The sequence below is a fragment of the Macaca nemestrina genome, chromosome 1, assembly GCF_043159975.1.
Source record: "Macaca nemestrina isolate mMacNem1 chromosome 1, mMacNem.hap1, whole genome shotgun sequence".
Classification (NCBI taxonomy): domain Eukaryota; kingdom Metazoa; phylum Chordata; class Mammalia; order Primates; family Cercopithecidae; genus Macaca; species Macaca nemestrina.
This window is the reverse complement of record NC_092125.1, coordinates 74,706,005-74,726,027: the sequence shown is the minus strand read 5'-3', so window position 1 is coordinate 74,726,027 and position 20,023 is coordinate 74,706,005. Positions and strand designations below refer to the sequence as shown.

Genomic DNA, 20,023 nt, shown 5'->3' with positions numbered 1-20,023 from the left:
TAACTTTATTCATATGAGAAAGCAATATTGAAAAGGATAAAGAGAAGATTTACCCATCTTAAATAATAACAAGGTAAAATATGGTTTAGATAGGCATGAACCATAGTAGTATCTTTTTTCAATAGTTTTTGAAATTTTTAACAGGCAAAAAGAAGGAAAGGGAAGATTTTCCTTTTTTCTTTAAAGAAAATCCCTATGTTTAGCAAATGCAGACCAAGCATCCTCCCATTCTCGTTCTCTCTCTCTCTCCCTCTGACATCAAGCGAAGTAAGAAATAGTGCCTTTTGAATCGGAGATTTCCTTTAATTACATTGGGGAAGTGATAATGGTAGGTATTGCATGTTTAATGTAATGTTCTGGATGCCCCTTTTCTTTCTTTCTTTTTTTCCCCCTTCACAGCCACCTCCTCTTGAGCAGAAATAAAAGGTTCAAGGCTTGTCAGCATCAGTTTATAGATAGCTGTTTAAAAATAATGAGATATTGGGTATTGTAAGGCTCAGGGCTGTCTTGCCAGACTCATTTATTTCCATTCACCTTTTGTCAGAATTGCAGACAGAAGACATTCAATTAAAACTTGTCACCTGTTGCAGATGACATAATTTGTACTTGTATGTGTCATAGATTAGGGCTCCATGCTTCAGATGAAGCAACTTTACCCCTGGTAGAACAACATTTCTCCTGTTAAATATTTTGTTTATGATTATTTCCGATTTCTGTCATTGCAATCTCAGCTCCAATGCAGATTATAAATTTAGCACATGATCCCCAGAACCAGCCAAGAGCAGTCAATCACATTGTGGAGGGGAAAAAATAGAAGAAGAGACTTCTTTGGGGTTGTGTCCTATGCACAGGAATCCACAACTGTATTTTGGATGCAACTTGAATCTGAAATGGAGGGAAGCCTTTGTAATTTCCTATGCAAGCCTCACATGTTTAATAGTCCAGATAGCTATCAGGAGACCAAAACGAAAGACTTCCCCTTGCTAATTGTTAATTCATCTGTAGAGCAAGGAAGCTTTAATGTGAGTCATGGCTTTTATCTCTTTTAGTTACTGAGGACTCTGTTAAAAAAAAAAAAAAGTCAGCCTAATGGATATGCATTTTCTCTCCGTGTGATTTTTCTCTTATATCATCAGACATTATAATGTTTCTACATGCAGCCAAGCAGTTTCCAAAGTTTCTGAATTGTGGTCATGATATTCCAGCAAAAGTAAATGTAATCATTGGCTGGGGGAGTTTAGTAGAAAATTGACTCTGTGGGATTCCCTCCTGAACTGTAAAATTCAACTGGAAGGTGGCTCTGCCTCCCTGGCCCTTGAAAAACACACCTTGTCTAATTTGCAGTGAAGACCAGGAGCAGGGAAATTAATATCCCTCAGTCCCTGCCTCAGTGGAAAAAAAGAGGAATGGAATCTTTTTATCACTTTTGATTTGTTCACAGTCTCATAGCTGTAAACTTTTAAAGGTGAAATTACCTTATAAAGTGATAGATACAAAATCAACTAGGCCTTTTGAGTAAGTGTTCATTATTTTTTCCTCCTGCTAGTTCATCATTGTGCCTACCTTTTCTATGTGCCCCATATCATGATGCAGGTATTGTTTACCTCCATAATTGGTTTTCATCTGCCTGTGTTTCTGCTTTTGGAATACATACCAAATGCTCTTTTCCAAAACCAGACTTTGATGGCAGAGAAGCAGTTTAAATACAGTGCTTAAGAACGTGAGTTCTGCAGCCATTCTCCCCGTTTCGTTCCCGTTTCTGCCTCTTACTAGTTCCGGTTTTCTCATCTGTAAAATGGGATGATAATAGCACCTCCCTCATAGGATTGCTATAAGGATTAAATGTGTTAATATGCATTAAGTCATTAAGCCATTACCTAGCACATGATAAGTTCTCCATAACCAATGACTGCTAGTCACTGGCCACTATTTTGGTTTGTCCCAGGATACTTCATGCACAAATTGATTAATTCATTTAGCAACGAAGACATTGCTTGATAGAGAGGCGTAGGTATGATGAGTTAAAGACTGTTGAAATAGAAAGAAAGAGGCTAAATAATGAACTATATTTAACAATATCATAACCTATTTAGAGAAGAGGCAATATACTGGTTGGTTTCTTTAATTATCTTATATGATCCTCAAGAATTTAATATGCTTAGATCCTCCTTGGAGTATACGTGTGAATATACAAATAATTGTCACTACTCCTCTTACTGAGAAGCCTGTGAATATGCACAGCTACTCTAGGTTAAACTGGTACACTCTCTCAGGATATTGTCCCGAAGGAGAACCCCATCAGAGGCTGGCACTGAAATTGCCACGGCTGTGTCTGATACTGCTAATCTGCCTTTGCTTCTTTTCCTGTCACTCCTCTAGGGGTGTTTTCTCTGTTTATGATGATTCCCTCATAGAAATATCAGGAGAATTGAAGGGCGTTGTTGGATATTTCTCTTTCCCAAGGGAAGGAGGGAGGCGGCTTTGGGCAGCAAAGTGAACTACTGTATCCGGAAGACATATAGTGCAGGAAAAAGTTCCTGTCCCCTTTACCTTATTGTTTCAGAAGTCCTGCCTTTCCAGTCTGCTCCCAATACTCAATTGCAATCTGTTTGATAACATTTATTTAACACAACAGTTTACTTATTGTAGTATTCATTAGCTGTCTTTTCAAAATTATTATTACTTTAATATGAATATTTGCATCTTTCTTAAGTATTCCAGGGGTCTATATAATTAATGCTTTTCAGCAAACTTTTATTTGAGAACAACATAATAAATGTGTTATCTTTAAATTGGGAAGGTAGGCTAGAGTATCCTTGTGTAATTCTCTGAAGGGAAGATTTTTTATTATCCTGTGAAATGCCTCTGACTTTGTGCTATTAAAGATGTGAAAAATACTTTTGACTTTGGACTACAGAATACTATAAAAATTTGCATTTAGGCATAGCATGTAGTCTCAAAATTAGCTGACCTAAGAAGACCTTGGGCTGAACTGTTTTACTTCTATTGGTGTTTATTTGCCTCACAGCATTTTTTTTCCTCCTTGCCCTACTCTTGCTTTCTCAATTTTGTAAATTCTGACAATGTATAAGATTTGTAATTCTCTTGTGGCAAAGTAGGCAAATGCAGTATTTGAAAGAAGAAACAATGTGAAACATTCCGTTAGGAAGGTAATGCCAACTAATAAAATCTTCTATTTAAAAAATAGATAATGGCAGTCTACACGTGAATAGAAAATCTAATTGCCTTAATTAACTTCCAATCCTGTCAAACATTGAACATTGGGGGTATTTTATTTCCTGGGATAAATCTTATTTTTAAACTTCTTCAAAAGTGGTTTTCAAGTGGAGTACAAACAGAAATTGTTTGTGTTTAAGATTGAAAAGGTATACAGAGACAGGCTTTGCCACCTTTAGTGGAAATATTTGGATTACATTGTTGTTTGTTTCTGACAAATCTGGATTTCCCAGGTTCTGATAATAAGTATTATTATTGTTTGTTTCTGCTAAAATGGTTAGTTTGAATATTTTAAATGTATTAGTTTAATTACATAGTTATAAGTTCTCCGTTTAATTTTGTATTGTGTACTTACAGCTAATCTCAGGAAAAGCATCTTTTTTAAAAAATAGGATTTTGATTTGTTTCTGTGTCTCTTCTAAAATAATCACAATCTAAATGATATTATTAGTGACAGGAGTGGGCAGGAAATAAAATGTGATACTAGATATTTCTATAAATCACTTAGACATCAAATAGTATTATCATTTGGCTGTTATCCTTAAAGTTATTTTATCATTCCATCATATCTCAAATCTGTTTACCTACAGAATTGAGATGGGATAGATTGCAACACTCTATGCAGATAGATGTTCAATAAATGATCTTGGCATTTTAAGATTTATAAAATATTTTTAAGTGCATTCGTGTAATAACCATAATATAATGTTATTGGATTATTAGAGGAAAACATCATGGAGGATATGCTGTTTATATCCATCTTATATTTGGCAAAGCAAATAAGTTAAGAGACTCATCAAAGTTTGCAGAAATAGTTACGGAAAGAGCCAGACAAAGAACTGAACCATTCTGACTTGCAAACTATGCTTTATTTGCTTTGACATATTCTTTGCATAATATTTAAGATGAAGGACTTAAGATAAAGTATTATGTTATTGCAGTTGAAAACATTAATAAGGGAAACTTTAATCTTCACAAAATCATGATTGCAGACAACGGACCAAGCTCATAGGGATTTAACGATTAATTATTAGTTATCCTTCATTTTGATGTATGCCAGGCTAAACATTTTAGGCCAGAGCATATAACAAAGTTACTATAAATTAAGGATAGTTACAAACAATTACATAAAAATAATCTTATTTGCTAATTTGTATTACATTTCTCTTTCTCTGGCCTCTCCTCATTTTTTATTCAATTTGTGTTTATCTTTAACTCAACGTATTATTTGCATTTATTTCTACTAATGAGAAATCATGACTTAAGTCTATGTCCAGGGAATGGTGATAGAGATAGAATCGTCATTCAATGTTTTTGACTCAGAATATTTTAAACTTCATAACATTACTTTTCGGTTAAATATTTCTGTCCTTTGCAATGTACCTTTTATCACTATAAAATTTGCTTTTTAATAAGAAATGCAGTATCCTAATTATCCAGAGTTTGTTTTCCATTGACTTTTCTAAAAATTATGAGAGGTACTTTTTATAATTTAATGTTTGATTTTCTGAGATCCTGCCTCATTTATAACATGGTGCTTTAATTGTATTGGTGTCTTTAATTTTTAAAAATTCGTTTTTCTGGAAAAATCATTAAAAATAAAATTATGTTGAAAATATACAGATATCTTCATGATGTCTATACAGTATTGTTTTATCTGACCATTCAAAATAACATTATTGAATTTAAGTGCATGTATTATGATTTACATGAATAAACCTTTTTTCAAAGTTGCACAATTAAAGAGGCTTTGTCCACATGTTTGAATACATATTTTGGACGGTTTTAACTTTTAGAGCTATGTCCCTTGTGTGTAGGTTTTTATATGATTGTCCTGGGGAGAAAAACTGGTTTTACTGGGTAGTGTTTTCCCCCCAGTGTAACTAAATAAACTGATGATTACTTTCAGTATGATGTGGAAGTAGTTGCATCTGTCTGTTACTAGGATTTTGGTTCAAACACTTCATCAAGCATGAAGTCAGGTAAACCAAATGATACTAATAATAAGATCATCATCCCACTAGAGAATGCATAAAAGACAGATTTTTCCAGATTTTGAAAATGAGTTAAAAACAATATAAATGTTTTCTACTTGAATTGAAAAAATTGAAGTTGGAAATATTTGCCTGATTTTGACAGGGAATGAAAAATCACAAGTATCAGTTATTATGATCCTTTAAAATATATTGACCATTAATCGCTATCTAAACTTGATGAGAATAATACTGCATGTGGAGTCCCTGTCAATTTTTACTATACAATTATGTAATCTGTTTTTATGAGTATCAATAACTAATCTTGTTTCTAGTATCATATAAATAAAATTACAAATCATAAAAGAATGCATTATCTAATTAGTCTTTATTTTAGGAAATAAAGTGTAAAATCAGGACTTATGTGAAAGGTTTTTCACTGGGATAGGTGTATAGCTAGGATGAATGAATGGATAGATGGGAAGGATGAGGCAAATGTATGAGTGAATGGATAGATAGTTACTGATCTACACACACACTGGAAGGGATGTGGGGGACATAAGAGAGCACTCCCTTAGATTTGTGAGGCATGAAATAGGTACTATGAATTTTTCTATAGTCACCTTTTGAAGTTGAAAGAGAAATGCATAGTAATGGAATGTATTTGATAATACTTTTTGTTTGTTTTATGTTTGCTTGTTTGTTTGTTTGTTCGTTTTTTGAGATGGAGTTTCGCTCTTGTTGCCCGGGTTGGAGTGCAATGGTGTGATCTTGGTTCACTGTAACCTCTGCCTCTCAGGTTTAAGCAATTCTCCTACCTCAGTCTCCTGAGTACTTGGGATTACAGGCACCCGCCACCACACCCAGCTAAATTTTGTATTTTTAGTAGAGATGAGGTCTCGCCATGTTGGCCAGGCTGGTCTCGAACTCCTGACCTCAAGTGATCCACCCGCCTCAGCCTAATAATCCATAATACATAATAAAAACCCTGGCAATCGATGATGTGTATATTTTTCTTCATAATGTGTAATAGCTAGTTTTCACTGTTGCACTTACTCTGTAGTCTTAGCCCCGTTGGCTAAACTACTTGATAGTTTTAAAGTGATATAACTGTATGTCCGAATTGTTTTGCACCAGGATCTTGAATCAAGGCACTCAGCCATGGTCTTTTCCCACAGATCTTCATGATGGACAAAACTCCATTGTCACAAATTCACTAGCTCTGACTTCTGGGTTGGAGAATATGTAGTGATTTGTTCAATATATGAGGACATATTGCTAATGGTGAATACATTCCTTGACAAGCATGAAAAGCAAATTTAGGGAGTCTACAAACCCAATCAAGATTTATTCTGTCAGCTTTCTTGGCTCTAACAGTTTTAGAGATGTCCACAAAATGTTCCCTCTCTCTTTAGCTTTTGCCTGTCATTCTTTTTTTCTCTCTCTCCCTGCCTTCTCTTCACACTTCTAATAATATCAGATTAAATGTTCTCATTGGGTTGGAATTGGATGACAAACATGTGAGGATATAATTCGTGTCATATGCTTTTGATTTTCTAGTAAGATTTTGAATTTTCAAAATTCTTGTAATGAAACAGGTTTGAATGTATCTTCGATGACCAGATAAAATGTGGTCACCTTCAACTGGGAAAATATTCTGAAGAAAAGTTTGAAGAGAAAGAGATGAAAAAAAAATAAATCATGATGAAAGTGGAGAGAAGTAGAAGGCATTAAACTTTATTAAATATAGATGCAATAAATATAGAATATTAGGAATTAGATGAACAAAGGAACATACCTGCTGTAGGCATGAAGTGCTTTAAAAGCGTCAATAAAGAAATATAACTTCTTTGTGACCAACATGCATGGCAATTTTCAGTGAACGCTTAATAACCTTACCTAACTTCTTTGGTTTTTGATATTTGTTTGTTTAACCTATTTAACTTTTCTCAAAGTTGTCTCCTGATTTTATGTATACTATATTCTGAGGTTTCAATATGACAATTCAGGCTTTATCTATAACCAACTATTTGTGTGTTCTGCTAAAAGATAACCAATTCTTAAAGTAGTATTATTAAGATAATATTAAAAATTGCTTTCCTAATAATCTTTAATATTTGAGTAATATATTCACTGTAAATATTCACATAGAAATAGATCTGCTTTTCCCAAATAGTTTCATATAACTCAGATAACCCACAGCTCACGTATTCTGCATGACATTAATCAGTATTCCAAAAAAGTGGGAGCTCTGGTTCAATTGGTTTGCAAAACATTGCATGTGCTATGTAGCTTCCTCTTAGAGTTTAACAGAGCCCATCGCCTACTAATGGCTCTGAGAGGGCTTAAATAAAATAGTAATACTGATGATGCTGTTAAACCAGATCTATTTCCTAAACAGTTTGAGAAATGTCAAAATATGTACTATTAATTACATGATTGAACTTCTTAATAGATAATTTTACATTGTTACATCAATTAAGGTACAACGTAATACTGCAAAAGAGTGTCTCCTCACTTCTGCTCCCAAGTAATCATCCCTATATTTGGTAGGGATTTATATGGTCCTGTGCTAAACTTTACAATTATAGGCTGGAATCTGGATTAACAAGCTCTTCCCTATCACTTCCTGATATTATTGAAATTTTCCTATATTTGCAATCCCATTCATTCCCTTGGCTTTTTCCTTAATCTTTTAAATCCACTGCCAGAAAATCCCCTTTGAATCTTGACCCAACCAATCACTATTTGGAAAAAGTTCTATTCCTCCCAGTTTACTTTTGCCCACTTTCCAACTTCACCCTTTAGCTCTCTCCTATTAACATACCCTTCCTTTGACATCCAAGCATTCCAAATTCTTTGGGAAGCTTTTCTTTTCCTTCCTTCCTTCCTTCCTTCCTCCCTCCCTCCCTCCCTCCCTCCCTCCCTTCCTTCCTCCCTCCCTCCCTCCTTTCCTCCCTTCCTCCCTCCCTTTCTCCCTCCCTCCCTCTTCCTCTCCTCTCCTTCCCTCTCCTTCCCTTCCCTTCCCTTCCCTTCCCTTCCCTTCCCTTCCCTTCCCTTCCCTTCCCTTCCCTTCCCTTCCCTTCCCTTCCCTTCCCTTCTCTTTCTTCCTTTCTTCCTTTCTTACTTTCACAGAGTTTCACTCTGTCACCCAGGCTGGAGTGCAGTGGCGCAATCTCAGCTCACTGCAACTTCCGCCTCCCAGGTTCAAGCAACTATCCTGCCTCAGACTCCTGAGTAGCTGAGATTACAGGCATGCACCAGCACACTCGGCTAATTTTGTATTTTTAGTTCAGATGGGGTTTCTCCATGTTGGTCAGGCTGGTCTTGAACTCCCGACCTCAGGTAATCCACCCGCCTCAGCCTCCCAAAGTGCTGGTATTACAGGCATGAGCCACCGCACCTGGCCGGGAAGCTCCTCTTTCTATCCTGTGTTCAGCCCAAACCTGCTCTCAGTTTTCTCACATATGAGAGGAAATACAAATTTGTGCCAAAATGTAAATAACACTCCCCTTCAGCGACATATTGACATTTTGATATGGAACAATTTTTGTGTCTCTCAGGACTGAATCTTGTGTAGTGTAATTCCAGCCTCCCTCCTCCCCAGCACATAGGTGCTCTTTATTCAGCTCAATTCCACATGTCCACACTGAGGCCTCTGGCAGACTGGAGGAAAGTTGGATAGCTCTTGGTCTACTCAGTGCTACACATTGAGCTTTCAGGGCTGACTGATGAAGAGGATACTAAATGCCAGTGTCTTTAATACAAGAAACTGTACTAGCACCAAATAGCGGCTTCTTTGTATTAATCTACATGGAAATCTGCCTTTTCTTTGATGTGCAAATAGTGACCTTGGTGGCTTTGCATAAATGTCTTTTGGATCTGTCATCTACTTGTAGATTTGGTTTTCAACCTCTGGCAATTTTGATTTAGCCACCACTTATTTACATTATTTGAGTACTCCTGGTTCATTCAGCATTCTACTGTTTGTCAACTATGTGCCCTTGGGGGATACTGTCTATGTATTTGATTTGTCTCAAACATAGCTACCTTAATAGTAAGCTGCTGCCTGTCTTTGCTCACAGGGGTGCGTCTTGACAGAGTACGTGGAGGTCGGCAGAAGTACAAGCGCAGAATAGATGCGGAGAACAGCCCATACCTGAACCCTCAGCTGGTTCAGCCAGCCAAAAAGCCATGTAAGTACAGCAGATGTGTCTGGCTTCCCAGAACATGAAATCCTCCCAGTTGGCTCTATGTACATCAGCTTTGGCATGCCCATCCCTACTGACTCCAAGGAGACTTCTCTTTGTTGGAGAACGGTGGCTCTATTCCCAAGGATTGTCTGTGAGGAGCGACAGGAACTCACTTATTATCTTGTTTTTTCTTTTAGAGATATCTGTGGTTTTCTCTCTCCAGCCTTTTTTTACCTAGTCATTTTGTGGAAGCATAAGCATATTAATGCATAGCTTATATAGTGTGAATTTTACATTTACTGGTTATCTTTATTTGCAGAGGTACATAAAATGGATCATACTGTGATCATTAGTTCATTGGAGCTGTTAGATTCAGATTTCACAAGAAAGTGATTTTTGTAGTTTTCACTAACTAAATGAGTTTGACTGCTCAACCTCCCAATGAAAATACATTAGGGGCCTCATTAATTTGGAGCTATAGAAGGTTAACACACTAGCTAGCAATAGATTAAAACAAGAATGGGCACTGCTAATAACAAGCATAGGTTGCTGGTTCCGTCTGAGGTGCCCTTATGTACGGTATGCATTGTTTTTAAAGAGCTCATGGTTTTATGGAGCCAAGCTGCAATTTGAAAGGATGACTGGTACATTGCTGAAATGCAAGCCCCCTGCTTTTTGCCATTAACTAAAAAGAGTTGGAATATAGATTGAGGCAATCACTGTATCCCATTTTCTGAAAATCAGTTAGTAGTTGTAGTGCAACAGAACTAGCGTTTTCAGATGTTTATGAATAGGGATCCTACTGGGCACGGAGGAGTGCTTTGGTGGAAACAGTTTTCAAATTTAGCTGTATTTGTCTAAGAAGACACAACCAGCACTCACCAGAAGAAAATGCATCTGTAGCAGTTCTAGGAAAGACATGGGTAATTTTTGATCTGCCTTTCAAGGGAAGCAAAGGTATCCACTTCTAATTCAGATTCTCCAGGAGGGGTCACTGCTGTGCATCATACATGCGTGAGCATATGGGAATATGTTAAATAAATAAAACAGACCCTGAACTGTAAATGAAAGGACATTTTAGCTATGTCAAAGGAAAAGCAACCAGTTTTACATAAAATTAAAGCTTAAGTGAACATATGGCATAGTTTCCTTTTGCCTTTCCAAAAAACATTAGGTTGATTATACCTTCAATTGTCCAATCTGGCATCTTCTCCTCAGCCTGCATAAGCTGTTTGGCATTCTGCAAATACAATCGAGGACTACATTAAGCAGATTTTGCACATTATAATAAAAAACTCTGATAATACAATAAAATGCAATAAACACTAATGCTTAATTTCATTAGAGGTTTAGTTTTCCTGAATTCACTAATATACAGACTGCCTGCTTCTCATTTATTTTATACAAACATTGACTGAAACCATTGATAATTGCCTCTACTGAAAGAAAAATGAGCACCAGCCCATGTGTAAGTTGAAGTGATAGAGAAACATCTATGGTTTTCTTCGTAAACCTGAGAAATTGGGAAGTGGCTTGTCAAGTACCTTTAAGAAGATTACAGCAATTTCAGTGAGCTCCATTTGTCTGAGATAAAGAGGACTCCTAATAAATCATTACTCATTATCTAAAGGCCTCTGTGTTAATTTTCCTTAGTCCATCCAATTAGTGTGTTTTTGTAACAAACATTTATAAAACTTAATTTTCAGATCCTGTCAGATAAGTGTCAAGAGACTGTGCCTGAGCTTTGCTGAGAAAGTGGCTGGGGAGATTTCTGGACCCTGACTGATTGTGTACTACAAAGGCCCGAGAATGAAAATTGGGTTCTATTGATTCTAATTAGGGAAACATTAAATAAGATTTACCTAGAAACAGTGCTGCTGGCTATTCCATTTTCTGAATGATGGGAATTTCTAAGCTTCAACCAAATTTCTCTGACCTCTCATGTCAAGTATCCATTGACTTGGATAAAGCGAGTGCTATGTTCCCTGTACTAAGAAAAACTAGAGTCATGATTACCTTTGGATATATTTTTATGCTCTTTACTATTGTATTTTCTTCTAATCCTGAGAATTTAGTGGTTGCTGACAGGTTTTGTTGCATTGTCAGAGCAATGAAAGTTGAAACTTTTCCAAGCATAACTAAAAATACAGGGTGTTGTTTCTGTAGCATATACAAACAAAAATCCAAATTAAGAATTAAAAAAAATTAATCTCTATTTAATTTTTTAATTCTTTTCTAGTCTACATAGTATTTGGGAATATTTCCTCCCAAATCTGCCTACTCAATTTGATGATGATTGAATATTATCTGTTGTCTATTTGAAATAAGCTTAATTAATATGTGAGCCATATTCATAAATGTTTAAATATTTTGTTGGAAAAAGTGCTAATTATAGCTTGGACAAACCTCAATCTTTCACGAAAGGAGATAAAAAGAATGCTATATTTAATTCTAAGTTACGCGAAGTCTTTTTATATTGGGTTAAAAAAGTTAAAAACTTAGAGGCCAATAGTCTGGTAAACACATTGGGAACTTTGGCTGTGTTCACAAGAACCTCATTTAAAGTCCTGGTTTTCTACAGTAATAGTACATAGAACATTTAAATATGTGGGTTTATTCTTACCCGTTTGTTTCTCCTCACTTAGGAGAAAGTATAAAATCTTAAGCTACATATAGAAATTGAAAACAGGGCCAACAAGAAAAATCATTCTGTTACCAAGACTTTACAGCCCCTTCCATAAACTCTCACATGCCCCTGAGCAATAAAACACATTTGATGTGATGCTTTCCATTTGTCTCTAGTGTTTATTTTTTGAAGGATTTTTAAAACATATATCACAAATTTAAGACAGATAAATCTGAACCAGAGAATGAACTAAGGACAACTGATGAAAATAGAGGATTAAAGAATTTGACATACAGAAGAGAAAATGACTGTAACATTTAAGGAGGAGTATTCTTATGGAAACATATTAGCTGTATTTGGAAGATTGGCTGGGTGTGTGGGGAGGGGGAGAAAAAAAGAAATTCCTATTTAATGCATCCCACGGAGATAGAGTTATATAGTCAGTAATTCACCAAGGCAGAAGGGCTCTGACCTTTACTCTTCTTTAAAGGAATTAAGACAATTAATGACTTTCATGCCCATTATGACTGTGGGCATTAGTAGTTCTTTGCCTCCTGTGTTATGATCTATATTTCAATGGTTTACTGGGGGTTTTATTTTAAGCTGTTGTATACCATTTAATCTATTTCACCAAATCCCACTTAAGAACCAAAGCACAAACCCAGAAAGCATCTAACTTGTCTTATCTGTTTGCTATAAAAATTTTCACTACAGGACAGACGTTTCATTCCAGCAAAAGCAGGTAGAGCAAAGAAGAAAAAAAAAAAAAAAAGAAAGAAAGACTACATTCTATCATGACTGCGGTGGCATATGTCTTGCTATGAGTTTTCCTGCACACTGTTTAATATATACCTATTGAGCCATAATTGGAATATTTAGAGTTTATTGTAGGGTATTTGGGTTGTTTTTCAAAACACAAAATACTCTAAGGTTTATAAAAGAGGGATGATACTACTAGTGATCTTGTAGTGCTCTGGTCTGATCCTGCAGATAACAAGATTGTCTCACATTTGTTGGTGGCTGAACCGGAGAAGATCTATGCCATGCCTGACCCTACTGTCCCCGACAGTGACATCAAAGCCCTCACTACACTGTGTGACTTGGCCGACCGAGAGTTGGTGGTTATCATTGGATGGGCGAAGCATATTCCAGGTACATTTTCTGAAACAAAAAAAAAAAAAAAAAAAAAAAGAAAAGAAAAGGTTGCATATATATTTGGGCAAATTCAAAGTTTTCTCATTTGGACTTAAAAAAACCTTTACGTTTATTTTTAATCATAATTTAGAGCTTTGCATATCCTAGTAGAATCCCTTCGATTTTATATTTTTTATATTGGCACCACCTTGAGTTCTTGTTAGTTTTTCATATGTACAGGTACTACTACCAGTGTAAGCTAATGAGAATATAAATTTAAAATATTTCTTTATGCTTTGTCAAAATTCCTACCTTTTTCCTAGCAAATACTTCTGCTTTTTCTTTTCACTTTAAAAAATGTTTTTGTCAGCGATAGCCTAATGTACTATTTTCCCAACTAAGAATCACTAGTTTTGTTCATAGTGGCTAGTTATATTCTATTGCTAGCCATATTCACAAGCTTTGCTTTGGTTTACAATCAGATATTTATCTTAACTTTACAGACAAATTGTGAAAATAAATATTAATTGGACATGGTAACTTTTCCTATATGGTAATTTAAAGTTAGCATTTAAAAATATTTCTCTTCTTTTTTCTTGACCCATCCTGTAATATGAAAAAATTTATACATGCTTGTAAGTTTTGACAATTTTAGTATTCTACTTGAATTATTTTTTATTTGTTTGGAGTTTAATTTTCAAATAGTTTGTAAACAAGTTTTCAAATGATGAGCAATGTTTTTCTGGTACAGTTAACTTATTTCTGTCTCCTTAAACTAGTTTGTCTTTATGCTTTGAATGCTACAGTAATTTCTTTAATCAAATTGATGGAAGTCCCTTTCCCAGCCCACACTGAAACCAATTTATTGGTCATGATACGCCAGCTATGTTGCTAACAGTCGTAACGAACTGTCAGGCGATATCGCAGTGAAGCTAATTTGAAGTCATTAGGTGTGCAGCGTTCAGGCGACAATTTGTTACAGTGGTTAGGAACACAGCTGACATTTCTGAATGGCTTTGTTCGTTGCAGTTCTAGATGAGGCCAAGCAAATTGTAAACTAATTTAAACATCACTCTGTATTATACCAGCTACTTTGTCTTACACTGTTTGCTAATAAAGCCCCCCAAATTAAGTCAAAACTAGTTAAATAGAAGAACTTGTGTATTCTTTAGAAGACACCTACACAAGGATTACTACATCTAAAAGAAGAATAAGAATTTGATCGTGTGGATATTTGATATTGCTGTTGGATTGTAATCACATCTGTATGACTTTTAGAAAAATAAAAAGAAAGGATTTACTGCAAGATGTAAGACAATTGTTGACTTTGGCAGTGGGAACAGCCAGAATTTACTTCAACAGTGTATGAAAGCTTATTTGTAAGGAAAGCATTATTGAAGGGTTTAAAGACAAAAGAAACAAGACTGACATTCGTTGAAGTGTCTGTCCATAGACACTTTTTTAGATGATTGATATATATCATTTATATTAATATATAATTATGATATATGTATACACACATTTTAAATATCATTATTTTCACCCAGGGTTTCTCAGCCTTGGCACTATTGATATTTGGGACTAGATAATTCTTTGTCATGAGGAGCTGCCCTGTTCGTTGCAGGAGGTTTAGCGGCACCCATGGCCTGTACCCACTAGATGCCAGTAGCACCCCTGAATTGTGAGAAACAAAACTGTCTTCATACACTGCCAAATGTCCTCCAGGAGGTAAAATCGCACCAGCCTGACGCTCCTCCCCAAATTGAAAACCACTGTTCTAACCCACGAATCAGGTATCTCAATTCAAAGATAGGGAGATCTGAGGCAGAGAGAAGTAAAAAACACTAGCACAAATTCACAGCCGTATCCAGTACCTTCAGAGTGACTTGCTGGGGTAGAATCAAGATATTTCAGTCTCCAGTTGATTGCATTTAAAAAACCTATTTCAAAATGATAATAATGATAATATTGTTATTAACAACAGCGTGGAAAACTGTGTCGCTATGGTTCCAAACCACCCATTATTTCAGAGAGTTCTGCTCAAGTTCCACCTGAAATAAGAGATTTGTAAAGCCAATATTTTGATATCATACAGATAAAACATAATGAAGACCAATAAAAGTCAACAATTTCTTTTGAATTTTCTAGTAAGGAAAGTCAGTGATAAATATGCAGGTCCGACTGTGCATCCAAGTAGAAATGGCAACTTACAAAGGGACTTGTCACAGTAAAGGGGCTCTAGTGACTTTTGTAAAGATAGCAACTTTAAATAACTATGAGTAACACCATTTCCAGTGGTGGAAACAAGTACTGTACGATTATGGGTTCAGTCTTAAGCTGAGGCTTAGAATTGGTGGGGACTGACGTTATTCTCTCTCTATAGCAAATGTCAGAAGAGTTCACTGTGGAGTGGTGATTCACAGCTCTGATTTTCGTGATACCCTGAGGGTGTTTTAAATGATTGCAAGGAATATCTTGGCTTTTCAGAAAGGGATTAGCAAAACAAGAGTTAGCAGAAATTTATTTATTTATTTATTTATTTTTTTAACAATACCTATGCCATACAGTGCTTGAGGTAGAAGGAGAGGGTGTTCTGATATCAAAGTGTGCTGCCTTACCCTGAGTTCAGGAGGTTGGTCAGTAGAGGACCACACTACAGCTATACAGCCTGAGAGACAGGGAAGTAAAGGCTGGAGAAAGTAAAGATTAAAGTCACATTTCTGCCTCGATAAAAGTAAAATCATGTTCTTAATAACATGAATGAATCCTGATAACTGGGGTCATAGCTGGAATTAAAGCCAAATCAGAGCTGAAATTTCATCCGTCTTGGTCTTAACTTTAAAACTCTTTGTTTTTGTAAAGCTTATGTTAAAGTGAAGTCATTTTTTAATACACTAAAATTCAAGCCCCTGTTGTCTTTATGCTGTTCTCAGTTTGTGTAATTACACCCATACACATACATATATATTTTTAAAATGAAGTTTATCATCTAAAATGAGTAGTTTTTCTGTGCTGCTTCGAATGTACTTTTGCGCACTTTCTTTTTAAGAAAGTGAAGAATACAACAAAAGAAGATATTGAAGAAAATACATATGGAATGGGTTCTTTTTAATCAGTAAATAGAATTAGTTGACTTACATTAATAAATCATATAAATGGGAAAGTGTGTTGTTATGAAACATGACCATACTTTATCTCTAGAAGAAAAAAGATCACAAGGGCTTTAGAAAATGCTTGACTTTAGTTGGAGGAGCATAAGGGCACAAGAACAGATGATGGTGCCCTAATAGCCCTTTTTAAGAATGACAGGGCCCAGCCATTAGCATCCTTTTATATCCTTGGAAATTGCTCATGCCTCGCTTTTCTGGTTCCTATCTGCCTGACTCTTTTTTATTTCTCTTTCAATTTCGTCCGCGCTCGGATAAGCGCATGCTAACACAATATGATTGAGCTGTAAAATGGAATGCTGTCGCCTCTAATCTCTTTTATGTAGATACGGAGGTACTGCACACTCCACTTCATTCCCTCTCCATTGTTGGCCTTTTTTAGAATGGGTTGCCAAGTAATGGAGGCTCTGTCAAATATTAGAGCTAGGTTTCACAGGGTGTGATAAGACGATTATCAGCCCAACAGTCAGATCTATTATTGTTCTTTTTGGTTGATTAAAATATTATTATGTACTGTAACTTTGTTAGCAAAATGCAGAATGTGCTTAGTCAGATGGTGCTTTAAAAAGCATAACCCATATTAGCTGACCTATATAAGTGGCTTAAATATATTTATGGATCTTACCAGACAACTTAGTGTAAAAGAACAGAATGGTATTTTAACAATTAAATGAATGAATGTATTTTAGAAAAAAATTGTCTTTGTTTAATATGGCAAATCTTCAGGTCTGCTTGTTTATTTTTAACATGACAAATTAAATAATTACCCATTGAAGGAGGACTTTGCTCAAGTTTGGGGGCCTCAGTTATGTTTTTCAAATGATCTCTATTGTAATGATATCATATAGAAAAAAATACCTATAATTTTCTTCCTATCAACTGGAGGCAGGAGATATTAAACTCTAAAAAAAAACTACATAAAGAAGATGATGTAATAAAAGAGTCTTTAAGTATATGTATTCACATAAGAAACAGAAATCTAAGCCATAGAAACCAATATTTACTATTTGCCCTGAAACATTTTTTTAAATAAAAACATTCAGTTAGGAGAACATATCAAAAATTGCTCATTGACTTAGCTTTTTATAGTTTTCTCAGAAGCATTTAGACTTTTCTAGCAATGAAAGGAATCTATAAAGAACATGGATAAACTGTTTCTATGTTTAGGGTATAAGCTTTGGAAAAGAATTGCCAGGCATGTGTAAATATTTATTGCTAAAGATACTGCTTGAAGATGTATTTATCGTTCTAATAAATTTTAGAGAGTCCAATTTTTAAGATTATATCATCCACCAACCAAAATTATGGAGGTTTCATTTTTAAAATACTCATTACTGGGTATTGATGGGTAAAATACCCATCTTAAAATGGTAGCACCATTAAGTGATTAGGATACATGCAAAAGCACAATAAAATGTGGTAGAAAGAATTTAATGTTATGTTTCCATTTATAATGTAAACTATGTTTCTATGTGTATATGGGTGTGATTAAGGTTTGATGTGCAGGACACAGGACATGGTTGACTAAGGGTGAGTTATACCATATGTTAGTCACACCTTATATTCTGTTTTGGATCTGTATCATTGGCACTTGATAAATATTTATTGATTCGTTGACTAAAAATATGCATAGCACAAAACTCTTAATTGGCTCTAAGTTTCTACCCTCTACTCCATCCCGTAAGTCAATTTACATGGACTTAAAATATTTCTACTTTGCTATGAAGGAATTAAAACACTTGCAGCCTCCTTTTTTAGGATTAACTTTTCTTTTGTGTATGTAACCTAATGATTTTAGAACTGTGAAGTAGTTAAGTCTTTTAGTTAAGTGGAAGAAAGTTAAATATAAGACCCAAAACCTTGGCACTTAATAAGACTGTTTAAATTATGAGAATATTCAATTATGGGCTGGACGCGGTGGCTCACGCCTGTAATCCCAGCACTTTGGGAGGCTGAGGCGGGTGGATCACCTGAGGTCAGGAGTTTGAGACCAGCCTGCCCAACATGGCTAAACTCTGTCTTTACTAAAAGTACAAAAATTAGCCGGACGTGGTGGTGGGTGCCTGTAATCCCAGCTACTCAGGAGGCTGAGGCAGGAGAATCACTTGAACCCAGGAGGCGGAGGTCTCAGTGAGCCGAGATCATGCCACTGCACTCCAGCCTGGGTAACAAGAGCAAGCCTCCATCTCAAAAAAAAAAAAAACAAAAAAGAAAAGAAAGAGTATTCAATTATGAAATATTTAAAGGTTATTTTTAATGTACCTGATAGTTATATACCTGTATACCTGTAGTTGTGATTAATAAATGTCAAGTAATTCTGAAAGTAAAATCAGAAAACTTGAGCTGTAGTTGAGTAATTTTTTGTAAGTTACTTAATTGCTCTATCAGTTAAAATAGAAATCAAATGAGGAAAAAATGCATATGGAAATTATTTATATGTATAAATAATTTTCAAATTATAAAGCATGAACTAAATGTACAGAATTCACTATTCATTTTTATTTTCAAGGTACTGCCATAGATTGTCATTGCAATTAAAACCAAGTGACCTAAAACGTTCGTATTCATAAAAGCAATTTATAAAAATTCAGAACAAACATCAATTTTATTAGAGAGGGGAGAAAAGCTTATTTAACCAAGAGAATCATTGTGTAGATATTGTCATAATTTTATTCTACATGGGCAGGACCATTAGGGTCTAAACGATTTAGTCCAGCCTCTTTGGTCAAGCCTAAAACAACTGAAAATTTACCAATTTAATAGTTTCTGAAGTCACAACTATGGCATAGAAACAGGAACCAGTAAGTTGAGAAATAAGTTTTGAAAAAAATAATCTGAAGTATTACTCAGGGACTGTAATTTCTGCAGCTACCCTTGCTGGAAACAAAAACGTAGACCAACAGAGGAATAGCTAAGTTTCCTAGACAGAGGTCTAGTTCAAGAGACAAGCCGAAGTTGTGAAAAATGCTCAGAGAGGCTTGTCCTCACCACTCACGCCATTGTTTTTGACCTAATATACAATTCTGTCATCATACTAAATATGCTGTGCTCATATGATCTCCAGTCCAGCATTGCTTTTACTTGTTCCCAGGACTCCTCAGAACATATTTGCCATCCATACCTAACCATGCCCTTGTATACCTGTGATCAAAGTGAAATAATTATTTCATAGTAATCACTGAATGCAATTTAAGTATTTGAGTGTCTGCTGTATATCTAACACTACACTTCATACTATGGGAAATTTAAAAGATGTGCATGACATGACATCTACCCTGAATGATGGATCTATGTCTGCATAAATACATATACATGTGTGTGCATATATTTGTGATCACCTACTTGGTTTACAACTTTATTAGTTCCAGAATTTATTCAGCTTTTTTTTATAGGATTAAACTTTAAATATAAAAATAACTAACATCTCCATAGTTATTTATTGTTTTAAAAAGACCCTTATAAACTTTTATGTGATGTCCACAACAATTCTGTAGGTAAGTTTTAATCTTATTAGTCTCATTTTATAGATGAGTAAACCTGAGAGTCAGGAACCTTGACACACACGGTTGATAATGAAATTTAGGCACATAGTATATTTAATGTGTTTTTTTTGGTTTTGGTTTGGCTTGGTTTGCTTTGGATTTTTTAACAGTGGCTTCCTTATATCTTTCTTTCATTCCTTGTCTGCTTTTC

The 20,023-nt window shown here is 35.2% G+C and overlaps 1 protein-coding gene across 33 annotated transcripts in view; it reads left to right on the top strand.

Annotated features, from left to right (window-relative positions):
- LOC105493516 (estrogen related receptor gamma) overlaps positions 1-20,023 on the top strand; it is a 643,478-nt gene that overhangs the window by 569,998 nt on the left and 53,457 nt on the right. For 26 of the 33 annotated variants that reach the window (XM_071080675.1, XM_011761198.2, XM_071080677.1 and 23 more), the window contains 2 exons: positions 9,296-9,406; positions 12,999-13,181. In XM_071080675.1, the coding sequence (XP_070936776.1) occupies positions 9,296-9,406; positions 12,999-13,181 (294 nt within the window). The remainder of the gene's footprint in view (positions 1-9,295; positions 9,407-12,998; positions 13,182-20,023) is intronic. The other 7 variants (XM_011761212.3, XM_071080749.1, XM_071080756.1 and 4 more) reach the window with 1 other exon arrangement.